Source organism: Molossus molossus, unplaced genomic scaffold, assembly GCF_014108415.1.
Source record: "Molossus molossus isolate mMolMol1 unplaced genomic scaffold, mMolMol1.p scaffold_m16_p_13, whole genome shotgun sequence".
Taxonomy (NCBI): domain Eukaryota; kingdom Metazoa; phylum Chordata; class Mammalia; order Chiroptera; family Molossidae; genus Molossus; species Molossus molossus.
The window spans coordinates 40788109-40802726 of NW_023425348.1; the positions used below are offsets into that span (position 1 = coordinate 40788109).

At 50.0% G+C, this 14618-nt stretch overlaps 1 protein-coding gene across 3 annotated transcripts in view; it reads left to right on the forward strand.

Moving 5' to 3' along the window:
* The window catches only part of TENM4 (teneurin transmembrane protein 4), a 390035-nt gene that overhangs the window by 245663 nt on the left and 129754 nt on the right, over window positions 1-14618 (forward strand). For all 3 annotated transcript variants that reach the window (XM_036259322.1, XM_036259324.1, XM_036259323.1), the window contains 2 exons: window positions 1367-1561; window positions 8216-8416. In XM_036259322.1, the coding sequence (XP_036115215.1) occupies window positions 1367-1561; window positions 8216-8416 (396 nt within the window). The remainder of the gene's footprint in view (window positions 1-1366; window positions 1562-8215; window positions 8417-14618) is intronic.

Below are 14618 nucleotides of genomic sequence, written 5' to 3' on the forward strand. Positions count from 1 at the left end.
GATTTGGGCACATACAGTGTAATGACAACCATCATGCGGTAGTTTAAAGCCTGCCCGTGATCTACCCTGTTCATTTGGCCTTCGTGTCTGCCCTGCAAGCACTTACAAGGAAAGCGCGAAAGGAGACCTGTAGTCCTGAGAACTCGGCACTCCCTCCGGGGGAACTCACATGGCCCTTCCTTTGGTTTTTCTGCCTCTTCGGTCTTTCAGCAGGCATTTGCTTTGTATCCTTTCAGGCTTGGTCCCGTGCTGGACACTGAGGTTACAACACTGAGCCTGCCAGGAGCTCTCTGTCTGGGAGATGGACAAGAAGCACCCTCGGGGGTCGCATGCAGGGGGCTCCTATCAGAGTGGAAGGGAGCAACTGTCTCAGCTTGGACAGGATGAGGACCAGGAAGGGCTCCCCAGATGAGAGGATATCGGAACTGAGACCTGAGGCTTGAGTTGTTGTTCACTGGTAGAAGCCAGGGGTAGCTTCCCAGGCTGAGAATACAGTGACGGAACACTGCTTTGGGGATTCCGCATCTTCTTTCTAACATGAAATAGACCCAGTTTGAGGCAGCAGAGCCTGCAGCCCCAGGAAGCGCGGTGATTACCTGCTGAGTGCTTTCATAGAAAGACGCCAGGGGGGGGGGGCCGGGGGAGGCGGCTTGGAGAGGAGAGATGAGTCATTCCTTCTAACAGGAGTTGCCGTCTCATCCCATAGGCACTTACAGTTATGAATCATGTATGAAATAGCCTTAGTGAATCTCACTAAGGCCGGTAGGTACTTACAGCATGCTGAAATATAATTTATTTTTATATAGTGTCCTTCGTACAGATGTTCACAAAACCCTTTACGCTAAGAGGCGGAATGGAAAGATAATACTTTCAAGTATTGGGCTCAGCTACTCTCTTATGGGGCAGGGGTGTGTAGGGATTGAGTGCAGGCCTGAGAGGCAAGGAAAGCGGAGTTAGAGCTGGGTTAAAGATGACTGAGTGGTGCTGCAGAGGAGGTGTGGGAAAGCGAAACGGAGTGGTATTGGAAGGAGAGTGTTGGAGGCAGGGAGCCCAGCTGTCTTCCAGTGAGCCCAAGGCACAGATTGAAGCTTCCTGTCTAAGGGTCCTGGCAACCACCACGCTGCACCAGTGACATGAGGGGGTGGGGGAGAGCAGCCTTCAGTGGGCACCAGCCCTACACGGCACACCTTCGCCTACAGCTCCAGATGTGTTTGAACAGGAATGAACTAAAACGAGAGAAGCAGACAGACGGGCGCAGGTGGGAATCGCGGCAGAGCACTTGAGGCTCTTGGGCAAGCCAGCCGGCCGAGGGGAGGAAGGGACAGCGGCTTCGACTCATGCCAGGCTTCCTGTGCTGTCTCCCCAGCCTCCTGCCCCGTGCTCTGTAGTGGGAACGGCCAGTACATGAAGGGCCGGTGCCTGTGCCACAGCGGCTGGAAGGGCGCCGAATGCGATGTGCCCACCAACCAGTGCATCGATGTGGCCTGCAGCCACCATGGCACCTGCATCATGGGCACCTGCATCTGCAACCCCGGCTACAAGGGCGAGAACTGTGAGGAAGGTAAGACGTATGTGCAGGCAGCCCAGCACCTTGCTTCGACTTAGAGGTCAGGGCACAGGGCCAGGGGGATGTCCAGGGATCTGAGGAAGCCCCCGTGCCACCCTGTGATCCCCACACCCGGAGCCAGGAACCCACCAGCAACAGTAATGAACCTAAAGAAAGAGGACAGACATGAGCGGTCCCCCTCACGCAGGGCACACACGTGTTGTAGCGAATCCTCACTGCGTACAAGGCTCTGTGCTAGAAGCCCTGTATGATTTAACTTCAGACCCCAGCAGGAAGAGGTAATCATCCGCATTTCACAGTTGAGGAAGTGAAGACCCTGAGAGTCAAATGTTTTGCCCAAGGTCACACAGTTAGTAGGTGGCAGGGCTGGGTTTGAGCCAGTCTTTTTGTCTCCACGGCCCAAGTTCTTTCCACTGCCCTTTAAGCTCATCCGCTCCCCATTTCTGAAGTATAGTGTATTTTAGACCTCCAGACCCTGCCTTCCATCTTCACACCCATGTATGTGTGTGTGTTCATGTATGTGACTCTCGGGCGCTCATATGCATGCCTCACTCCTTCATAAAGTAAGTACATGCCTGTAGCAGTCAAGGCTCGGAAGGGAACTGCGGGTATAACCGTAGCATCAGTTCTTTCCCAGGAAATCAAACTTGGTGAGATAAGTATTTGTATTTCACATATGAAGAAACTGAGGCCCAGGGCAGGGCAGTGACATCACCATGGTCAGAGAGCTAACGAGAGCAGGGTTGGGGTTCAGCCCAGGTCTTCTCACGTCCGATCCAGTCCCCTTTCCTCCTAGCTGCATGGAATGTCCAGATGAAGGGAGTCGGAGTCGCATGCAGCACCGGGTGGCTCTTAGGAGCGCACTCTGCAGTCACGTAGGTTGAGTCATGGCTCTGCCATTAACGAGCCTTGGTTCCCTCGTCTATAAAATGGGAATGCCTTCCTCCGAGGGCTGTTGTGAGGAGTGAATTAAATGACCCATGTAAGGCACTTAACTCAGTGTCTGACACATAGTAAATGCTCCATAAACGTTAGCTCTTATATTATTCGTGTTATAGTATTCTGGAGGCAACCGAAACATATTTCCTGTTCTACTCCACTTGTTTCATCCAAGGTCTTTTGAAATGGATGGACTTTGCCTTTGAAACTGAGCAATGAGCCCTGGCCAGTTTGGCTCAGTGGTTAGAGCGTCGGCCCGCGGTCCAGAGAGACCCGGGTTCAGTTCCCGCTAAGGGCACGTACCTCGGTTGCAGTTTGTCCCCGGCCCTGGTTGGGTTGTGTGGGTGGCAGCTACTCAGTGTGTCTCTCTCATGTCGATGTTTCTCTCTCTCTCCCTCCCACTCTATCTGAACAAAAAATGGAAAAATGTCCTCGGGTGAGGATAAAAAACAAAAAAGCAACTGAGCAGTGCTGCTGACAGTCGTTACCTCCCCTGCCCACCGTCCAGGGCCCATGCGCCTTCTCCGTCGTTTGGACGGAGCTCCAAGGAGAGCTAGTCTTCTGCACCCACTTGGGATTTAACAAGGAGTCCCCTCTCAAGGCATCATTTTCTCTAAAGAGAAAGGGGGGGACTATAATGGGCCCATTTTTAAAGAATGGGGAACAGGAAGAATTTGTGTCTGAAAAGCATCGCCTGAGACACACTGTCTGTAGACCCCAAGGGTGCTGGGAGGTCTGAGTCTGACCCATTCATGCCGAAGCGATGACTCTGGGCTGGGAGGGCTCGCGCCAGCCCCTCAAGGGCGCGGGCCAGCCCCTCCACAAAGGATGTGGCTTTCCAGCCCTGACCATGGCGACCTTCGTCTGCGTTCCCTTTTTAGTTTAGTCACTTGAGGTGAAGACCCCGAGAAGGAAAGAAAACAAAGAGGAGATTCCTCTTGGAAGTGCGGGGCCGCCCCCCCCCCCAACCCCGCCACGTTGTGTGGGCCACGGAGGGGGATTGTCCAGATCCACCGCCTGGACAGCGCCCCGGAGCGCAAGGGTACTTACAAAGGGAAAAAAGAAGCTGTTCAGCTCTTTGATTTACATTATCTGTTTGAAAAGAAATGTTTTTACTCCTGCTTTCTTTTCTGAGGAGGGCCATCTGGGACTGATTCCTTTTATTATTTCTGTTTCTCTGGTGAAGCACCAATGCGTAGTCCTTGTGTTTATAATGGGGTTTCGGGGGGCCTTTGCCCTCCCCTCTCCTGTCTTCCCTCCTCCCTCAACTCTGTTCTAACGGGTTTCACTGTGTTTATAAAACATCAGCTAACAAGCTTGCTCCCCCCACCCCCCACCCCTCTCCGGCTTCCTTCTTCTGAAGTTTATTAGCCTATATTTTTTTAAAGCCTGAACCACGCCAGCAGGACGCAGAGGGGATGGGGGAGGGGCGGAAGAGAACAACTTGGGCCTTTTGCAGTGAAAAGTCAGACCACTTCGGGTCCTGAAGAGCACCTCCTAGCCTGTGTGGTCACCGAAGCGTGGAACATTCTGGGGCGGGGGTTGTGCTCACAGCCTGGCCACGCAGGCCTCACCATTTCATTCATGGTCTGCGCTTCTTCCAGAAACGTTGGCTCCGATGCCAGGCTCTTCAGAGGAGAACACAGCACTGCTTGGCACCTCGTCTGAGGAGGAGCTAAGTGCGACTGTGCACACGAAGTGCGCCCGCCTCCCTGCCAGGTTCTCCAGTGCCCGCCAGCCCGCGCTTCCCCACCCGAGCCACCGCTCTTCCCGTTACGCACAGTTTCCTGCAAAATAAATACCATGTGGGAAACCATCCCAGTGTGATGGAAAGAGACCGCTTGGATTCTGTCCTCAGGTTCCCGTCACCCCAGCGGCCCCAGAAAGGCTCCCTTTGGCGGAGCGTCGCCGTCGCTGTGGCTTGGGTAATGGCCTTGAGCTTCGGACGGGCAGGGACAGTCCTCTGCAGGCAGGACTCTCAGCCATTCAGCTGCGGTGTCCTGGGCCACCTCCCCTCCAGATGCAGTCCTCTTTGTTTTTATCCTCACCTGAGGACATTTTTTCATTTAGCCTCAGATAGAGCTGGAGGGAGAGAGGAAGGAAGAGAGAGAGAGAGACATCAATGCAAGAGAGACACATTGAGTGGTTGCCACCCACACGACCCCAACCGGGGCCGGGGACAAACCACAACCAAGTTACGTGCCTTAACAGGAACTGAACCCGGGTCTCTCTGGACCGTGGGCTGACGCTCTAACCACTGAGCCAAACCAGCCAGGGCAGATGCAGTCCTCTTAAAACTTCCCTGGAGTTCCACCCTCACTCTGCCAACTTGACCTTCAGAAGCCATGATGAATCGATGACGAAAGGCCTGGAGGTAGCCTGGCATCTGTCCCTTCTGATCTTTCCCTGCCAGAACCATCTTCTGAGAGCGTGGGATTCACTCTGCTGGCTCCCGGGTCCCCAGCAGATGTATTGTGTCTGAGGCGAAGCAGGACTGTGACGCCGAGGGCCTCGTGCCAAACTTGGCACCCTCTCGGCTTGCTCCCTAACAGTGCAGGTTTATAGAGTCAACCTCAAGGGCACCGCAGAGACAGCTTCAACCCGAAGCTGGGGTCAGGTATTCTGGCAGCCGGAAATACCTTTATAGGTCTTGGGATAGGAATTGCTGACTCATTTCCTGTCAAATTGGAAAGCTCTCTGGATCTAGGGAGTTATCATAGTCGCCTAATGGGCTGGAATAATCCTTCTGAGATTCTGAGATCCTGAGGCAAGTCATGAAAATTTATCACTATTATTATTTTTATTCGTTCTAATTACCAGGCACTCCGACAGGTCATGCTTGAACCATTATTAAACAGTGTCCTGAGACTGCAAGAGAAGAGATTCTTTGCCTTCATTTGGCTTTATTATTTCTCCACTTTGCCCTATTTCTTTCCTTGGTTTGTTTTCCTATTTTTTTATTTTTTATTTTTTGGTACATACCCCTAGCAGGACTTGAACCCGGGACTCTCTGGTCCGCAGGCCGATGCTCCAACCACTGAGCCAAACCGGCCAGAGCGGTTTTCTTATTTTTTAACCATTTTATATGCTTATGTCTGTATATGTGTATGCATGTGTTTTTGAACTAGTAAAATTATAAAGGAAGTAGCAAGATATCTATACCAGCCAGGAGTGATTCAAATTTGAATGACCACTGTGTGATTTTGGACAAGTCATTTAACCCCTCTGTGCTTTAGTTTCCTCATCTGTAAAATGAGCATAATAATGGTATTTACCTCAAAGAGTTGTTGTTAGAGTTGAATGAGACTTTATATATATAGTTTAAGAGCAAAATAGCACAGGAGAGGAACCAAATTAAAATTAATTGTTATTGTTGCTGTTATTTAGCCGTGGTTGCTCTGGCCCCTGGTCTTCTTATTTATCATTTTAGGTCATTAAGTTGAACTCCTTTAAAAACCTAAATAGTAAAAGTGTTTTTTTTTAATAAGCTGGCCTCAAAATAAACAGCCTGTTCCCAGAATGTTGCCATTTGTAAAATCTGCTCATTTGTGTCTGAGACTCTAATATACCCATGCTGGGTTTCCCAGTCTTTTGTGCAAAAGTCAAATATACTGGGTTATAAAATTTAATAGATAAATAAAGTAAAAGCATGTCTGAATCATAAATGAGCTCTGACCACAGCTTGCTTAAGTCATGCTACTGCATATCCTGATGGGATTAAAAAACAACTATGTATTTCCAACAACTTACAGTTTATACAGTCCTTTCAAACCCTCAATGTCATTTGAGCCTCATAGCAACCGAGAAAAAGGTAATTTTACCATAGCTGCGTTATAGATGGACGCTCAGAGCAAGCTTGTGACTTCACCACGGTCATAGAACCAGTATGTTGTCCTGTGACCCTTGAACTTAGGACCTCAGAGGTCAGGTGCTGCATTCTCCCTCTGCAGCGCAGGGCTTCCTCGGCAGCTCCTCCAAGAGGAAACTGGCCATACTCACGGCAGCCCCTCCATGACGGTTTCCCCAGCAGCTACCTGTTAGGCTCCCTCCAGGACACCACTCTCCCCTTCAAATTGCAAGATGAATAGAATCCCCTACCACCCGCAAACGCAAGAGGGAAGACACTTTTTGCCTCAGTAGAGAAATGGACCGACCCCTTTGCTGGTTCTGTCTTCTTGCGGCTTTGCTCATTCCCTGTGCACTGGAGCCACGGGACAAGGGCGCCTCAGTACCTTCCACTTTTTCTCCGCAGTGCTTTACAGAAGGCGAGAGGTCCCCGCTAATTTTGTGCAGCCCCGTCACTAAGGCTTTGTTCAAGAAAATCAGCCACAGTAACGGAACTGTCGTTAGACTCAGGAGCAGACAGCCCCGCCTTCGGAGTCCTCTCTGGCAGGGTTTAGCTGCATGACCGGCATTGATCGTTTTGCTCTCTGAGTCTCAGTTTCCTCATCTTACCGCACTGGGTTATTGAGAAAACTGAATCTGATGAGGTATGGAAAGCACTTCCTGTCGTGTGCACAGAGAGCAGGTCACCTACAGCAGTATTCTCCTTTCCCTCTTTCTGGGTGGTGTCTCGAGACCACTTTGACCTTGGGCCCTACGGGGTTGCTGGTCTGTGAGCTACAGCTGCAGCCTTCACCCCCCACGTGAGGGCAAAGCCTCCACATACACTTTTGAATAGTCATTGAAATGCTTGTCTGGAAAGGGAGGTTTGAAAGTTCCTATCAATTTGGGGAAGATGGTAAAAATACGACGAAACTTAAATGTAAAATAAGTTCTCATCTACGGTAGTACCATATTCACACAACTAAAGCTGCATTAGGAGGGGCACTCAACAAGAGTGTGTTCTACAGGGATGTCTGGAGCACTCCTCTGTGCCGGGACTGTCCTCGGAGGAGACGCAACGTGTGCAGACAAAGCCTGGTCCTCACTGTGGCCCTTGCGGTGACAGACACAGTAGGCACCGGGTCTATGTGAATGCTTGAGACTTCTTTCTTTCTTTCTTCCTTTCTTTCTTCCTTTCTTCCTTCCTTCCTTCCTTCCTTCCTTTCTTTCTTTCTTTCTTTCTTTCTTTCTTTCTTTCTTTCTTTCTTGATTTGAGAGAGAGAAATTGATTTGTTGTTCCACTTTTTAAAATTTTGTCTTTATTGTTGAAAGTATTAAAGATGTCCCCATTTTTCCCCCATTGTCTCCCCACTCCCTCGCTCCCCTCCCCCAGGCCTTCACCGCACTATTGTCTGTGTCCATGAGTTTTACGTATATGCATATAACGTTTCTGGATAATCTCTTATTTATGCATTTATTAGTTGATTCTTGTAAGTGCCCTGACTAGAGATTGAACCCGCAACCTTGGCGTATCAGGACAACGCTCTAACCAACTGAGCTATTCGGCCAGGGCTTGATATATATTCCTTATCTGTCTACCTCTTAAACCAGGAAGTAGGAATCTGTATCCACATTTTACAGATGAGGGACCCAAGACTCAGAGAGGTAAACAGTCAGTCACCAGGTAGAGTTGAAAACCGGGTCTACCATTTGCTACAGTTACTGCTCTTCACTATACCACGTGGCCTCTCCACAGGAAATCTGTGCCCTTCTGCCAGAGTGTGTGAACCCCCTTGACTCGCTACAAGGTACAGTTCTTTCGTAAAGAAGCCTCGCCTTTGCTGTTCAGGTACTTACCTGTGTTCTCTTTCCTTCACGTCACAGTGGACTGCATGGATCCCACATGTTCTGGCCGGGGTGTCTGTGTGAGAGGCGAGTGCCACTGCTCCGTGGGATGGGGAGGAACCAACTGTGAGACGCCCAGGGCCACGTGCTTGGACCAGTGTTCGGGCCACGGAACCTTCCTTCCAGACACCGGGCTTTGCAGCTGTGACCCGAGCTGGACTGGACACGACTGTTCCATAGGTCAGTGGGACAAGAGGGGCACAGTGTGGGTGGAGGGAGGATGTGTCCACCGTGACGTGTTCACCGTTCAGCCCCGACAGTGCCTGGCCCTGCCCTCGGACAAGAAGCCGTGGGTGCTCCATGTCTCCCAAAGCTCTCTTCCTTTCCTGAACTTTGGTCTTCATCCTCCATTCTTAGATGGGCAGAGGATTGAAAAATCATACGTTCACATCATTCCTTTCATAGTGGTGGCCTTCCACGTCAGAACATTGCTTCTAACTGTGTTCATTCTAATAGTAGATATTTCATAGGAAGCTCATCTCTCAGTCTCTGAGCTGTTCATCTCTAGAGGCAAGGCCAAGGCAACAGTGTGCCCTGCTGAGATCTGCCAGGAGAGGGCTTTGGTTTCACTCATTCCTCATTCCTCAGTCAACGCAGTGTAGTATTTAGGGTTCTCGGTGATCTGACCCCCACCTGCCCTTCTGGCCCAATCCTTTGCAAGATTGTAAATTCCATGAGGATAACAAACGTGTCTTACCTCTTCATTCTCAGGACCCACCATAGGCCTGGCCCACAGCAGCTGCACAGTAGACACTGATGAATGAATGAATGAATGAATGAATGAATGAATGAATGAATGAACGAACGAACGAACGAACGAATATATGATGGAATGTGTTCTTGATTGTAGTATTTGGTTCACCATAGGGTTTATACATATGAAGTTGAAAGGATAATTATATTGACACCCTCTGTTTGTAAGCACTTTGTTGATTTATAGACCTTCTCACATGAGGATTAAGAGAGAACACAGGTGGATCACCTAGCACAGTATGGGTACATAGTAGGTATGGTCACTTCTAGTGCCTCATTTAAACAGTGCCCACTGTTTGAATACACACACACACACACGTGAACCTGTGAGAACAGCATTATCATCCCTCTTTTACCACTTTACATGATACTTAGTGAGTACTGAGCACCTCCGGGTACTGGGCACTCAGTAATCAGAAGGGATAAAGAAGTAAGAAAGTGTCTGTCTTTGTGAGCTCACATGCTAAGAGGAGGAAAGGGGGAACAGCAAACAAACAAATGAAGAGAAATCAACTGAGAAGACCCAGAAAATGTTAAGTATTCTTGCCCAGTGTCACAGCTGAAAAGTGATAGCATCTCTAGCTATGTTTTTACCCTAAATAACTTTCCCCACCACACCACACTGTTTAAATTAAGTGAGGCTCCAATTAGCTCATTATGTTGTGTATGAACAGTTCTGACTGTGGTCAGGACAGATGAGACCTTTGGCAAAAACTGAGACACATGCAGCATTTGTGCCTTTGGGTACTTTGCCTTACCTTTCCCAGTCAACTGGAGGGTCAGTGCAGCCTAAATTGGACTTCCATCCGTGTTTGCAAGGCTTGTGTGAAGACATGATGCAAACACAGATGCTCGGGGCCTTAGGAGTAATTCTTTTTATATAGCTGTGTTTATAGCAGTATAATAAACGGTTCTGTTAAAGCTATATTGGGTTGTATTATATGATTGGTGTGTAACTGTCTGTTCACTGTTAATCCCTGATAGACTCCCAGCCTCCCACGGAGGCAGGTATAACTTTGGATGAGATCACTAAGCATCCTTTAGTTGGCCCTGTGAAAGGAGACAACAAAATCGTCAGCGGGGACTTTGATGAGAACTGAGAGCTCATCTGTATGGGCTCTGTGCACCCCACTCCCCATAGCAGGTACGGGGCACATTTGTGGCTCCGTGTGCGAAGGCGAAGGAGCCCCGTGTCCTGAGAAGGGTCCGTGAGTCCAGCAGACCTGGATTCCAAACACCAGCCCTGCTACTCACCATTTACAACTTCGGGCAAGTTACTTCACGGCCCTAAGCCGTAAAGTGGAGATAATAATAGTTCTTACCTTCTGGAGTTAATTTTTGGAGAATCATTATTATTTGAAGAATTATTTAAGATAGTGTTTAAAAAAAGCACTTAGTATGCTACTTAGCCATAATATGGGCTCAGCTAGTGTGAGCTATTGTTATGATTATGATTAAAATACCCATTGGTGAGAGCCCTTGATATTAGCAGAGACATTTGATAGAGGCAAGATGAGATACGCCTTTCAGAAATGTCAATTGTACTTTTTAAATCTCGAACCTACCACTGACTGAAACAGTGTCATGATTGTCACGAGGCCAGGAATTTAAAAGATGGCTTTCAAATTATCGTCTGCCCTTCAGACAGTAATAACAATTTGTGCTGTCCAGTGTCTCACAGCATAGAAAGCTATTTCACACACACACACACACACACACACACACACACACTCTCACTCTGCAACAACAGCCCCGAGAGGCAGCGTGACAGGCTCCACATTATCCCGTTCACGCGGAGGCTCAGGGAGTGACAGCAACCTGCCTCAGCAGCACAGGTCCTGGAACACACAGGACACCAAGTGCGGGAGCCCAGGTCCAGCCGGGGGCCTCGGCCTAGGCCACTTCCCACACTCTGTGCTGCCTCCCCACAGCCCACAGCCCCTCCCAGCTGTCACCGCCCCTCCTGAAGTCAGTCTGAAGGCCAGCGATAGCACTTGGACAGTGGCTGTCTCCACACCCCCTGCTGTAGGCACTACCTCCCTAGGCTCAGTCCTGGTTCTGCCACGTGCTAGCTGTGTACCTTGGCAGGGCCCTTGACTTTTCTTGGCCTCAGTTTCTTTACCTGTGAAATAGTTAATGACAGCGCCTACGTCAGCGGGTTCTGCGATCATTGCATTCTCTAGTGTGCCCCCACGTGGAGGTGCTGCCCACAGGGAGCACTTCCTGTCTTGCCCCACCCCCCTTCCACGGGCACTCTTACTGAGTGGAGTGAAACCATTACTGAGTGTCGGGGACTCTTCACGTTCAGGGAGTGAGGGTCTTGGAATAGGCACCGGACTTCGTTTTGGAAGACCTGCTCCCCACTATTTGAATGGCTTCAGCAGGTGGCCTCCTTTCCCTGGCCCTCAGCTTCCTCCCAGGTGAACCGACCTGTGAGGATTCAATGAGAAAATGTAGGCGAAGTGGTGAGCATGGTGCCTGGCACAGCTCTGATGCCAGCGAGCCGTAGCGTCAGTCACGGCGTCGGTGCTCTTCGCTCCTGGCACGGCAGGGCTGGTCCAGAGCCTCCCCATCAGGAGCTGCAGGCCAGCAGACACAGCAAAGTACTTCCTGCGCCATCAGCACTGAGGCAGGTTGGGGGGATGGCAGAAATGGAGCCCTGCCATCTGGCCCTCCGAGAAGGAAGGCGGGCTCCTCCCCGAGACGAGCGTCTTGCTGTTCGGCACAGAGAACAGGACCGAATGGAGGCAGCTTACATCACGGTGCCTCGCACTCCACCACCCGCCTGCAGGAAGCTGACGAGTTCCCCAGCACTTCGCTTAGGTGTGTGGAAAGTGAGGTCAGGTTTTATGCAAGTGTTCACTCAGACCCCTGGGTTCCCAGCAACGTGGCTTCCAATCGCATGTCAGAAATCCCTCCTTAAACCCAGCTTCATTAATATGGTCTTCCTTCCTGACAAACCACACAAGATAGCTGCAGACCCCTGTGTCCTGGAAGAGCACAGGTTATACAGCCCATCCCCTACCCTCAAAACACTTCTATCCTTAACTCTGGGCCTAGTGGGACTTCACTTCCTCAGACTCGTGAGGGTGAAGGTGGTGGTGATGGTGGTGGTGGTGATGGTGGTGGTGGTGATGATGGTGGTGGTGGTGGTGATGGTGATGGTGGTGATGATGGTGAAGGTTGGTGGTGGTGAAGGTGGTGGTGATAATGATGGTAATGATGATGGTGGTGATGATAGTGGTGGTAATGGTGGTGATGACGGTGATGGTGGTAGCGTGATGGTGGTGGTGGTGATGATGGTGGTAATGATGGTGGTGATGGTGGTAATGATGATGGTGATGGTGGTGATGATGTTGGTGATGATTATGGTTGTGATGATGGTGCTGATGATGGTGGTGGAGGAGATGCTACTGCTGTTTCTTCACAGATGGGAAAGAATTGCAGAGGCGAAGTGACTTAAAAGTAACTCCACTCATTAGTGGCAGTTTGAATTAAATGCAGGCCCATTGTTACCAAGTGCTCAGCTCTTTCTCAAGCCCCTTTCCCATCCAAAGAGATGTCCTTGTCAGCAATCTTGTCTTTTTCCCTGACAAGCAACAGGACGGAGCATTGACTAAGGAGCTGTTTCTTAGTGCTATCACACACCAGGTACCGAACTCAGTGCTTTACAACCATCATCTTAGTTAGGGTTCCTAAGAACTCTGTGAAGGAAGTGTTACCAGTTCCATGTCCCCGCTGAGGAAATTGAGCTCACAAAGTTGACTCCCTTGCCATCTCCCCCCCCCCACTTCCCACCTCTTTGTAAGTGGAAGATCCTTGGAAGATCTGTGTAAACAGCAACGTACTGTAACCGTGCCTGTCTCTTGCCAAACTCTGAACTCCATGAGGTCAGCATCAGTTGATATCGCTAGCTAGAACATTAGATTCTCAGTGATCGTCGAATGAATGACTTACCCAGTGAGGGTCAAAGAGGAGGGAGGGCTACAGTAAAGGCTCTGCCCAGGAAGGTCCCAGCACACTATCAGACGGTCTGAGCTCTTCTCCCAGGACCCCCCGCTGCCTAGCACACTCCAGGGCTAAAACCAAACCTCTGGTTCCTTCTCCATCACTTCCCTAAACCAGCTTGTGTTAGTTACAGCCAGGTGCCAGCCAGTCAGAACCCCTCCCTGGCCATGAGCTGGCATCACTGCACCCCCTTCAAGCCACCTCCCCTAGGGAGCAGCCCTGCAGGGCAGATGCCTCATCAGCTTTGGATAGGGTGGGCTCATGCAGCAGCACCGCTGAACAAACTGACACCCCCATCTCTTCCCCATGTGCTTTCGTTGGCTTCTCATCCTCTTGGCTTGGAACTACTTCAGAAAAGGGAAGGAACTTAACCTCTTCGAAATGGTCCTTAAAATTGGAAACGCCTACCTTTTCCTCAGACCCTAATGACTTCTGAAGAAGATGTCGGGCTCGGTGGCATTTTCCAGAATAGCATATCCGATGCGACCCCTTAGACTCGCCGTCTGCCCTTCAGTGGCTCTCCCTCCCATCTTCCTTCCCTCCCACCCAGCCCAGCAGCCTCTGTCCTCAGCCTCATAAATGTGTTCCTCATGTCCACTGCTCTGTGAGCTTTCTTCAGTCTTGTCTTCCATCACTGGCTTTTATTTGAGAGCCCCTCTCACTACATCCTATTCCTTTAGGTTACTGGCTCATAGAAGCAGTACACGGCAGATTCTGCCTCTAAAATACTCGTGCTGATGGGTTATGATTCTTATCCTGTCATTGCACTGAGTGTCATGGAATGACAGGTGGAGATGCTCGAGAGGTCCAGTGGTACAGGCTGGAAGGTAGCATGTGCAGTCAGTAAAAATGCATGGGATTTGGAGGGGGACCAAGCTGACTCTTTTTCAAGACTCAGCTTATCCAGAGAATATGGCTCATGATGCCTGCCTTGCATTGTTGTTTTCCCAATTAGCTCTAATATGTATGAATTAAATGCCTAGCTTGGTGGCTGACATTCAGGAAGCACTCAATAAATACAGTATTAATGGATATTTTTAGAATGCATCATTAAATCTAAATTACAGTACATGGTTAAAGCTAAATTAGCCAAACAGTCCTTAGACGCTAACAAATTTTATGTTTGGGTACAGTTGATATAGTGAAGGTGTGGAGCCAGACCTGGATTTGAGTCTGTGTGACCTTGAACAACTTGCTTTCTCGCTCAGAAGCTCGGTTTCTTTGTGGTTTCTGAGACTCTCTACCATCAGCACTGGTAACGGAAGTTCAGATGAAGAGGCATGAATGGGCTGGCACAGTTATCCCCAGACAACAGCACGAGGGCACAGAGCATTAGCACCAGCCTGCTCTCAGGATGATGAACTTCCTGAGCTCCGCTCAAGAGCAGAACACAGAACACAGCCCCCGCAGAGAGAGCACCCAGCACAGCTGCGGGTCTGCGCACCTGCACCGCCCTGACACGCACCTTGTCTACTTCCTTTACTCATGACCTTTCCTGGCTTCCCTGTGTGTGGGCGCTGGTCTAGGCACTGAGAACCAGAGGGCCACGGTCCATGAAGGAAGGGGCACCTGGTTATAAGGCGTGAGCAGGGCTCTGGCCGATGTCTGTGAGCTCAAAGCC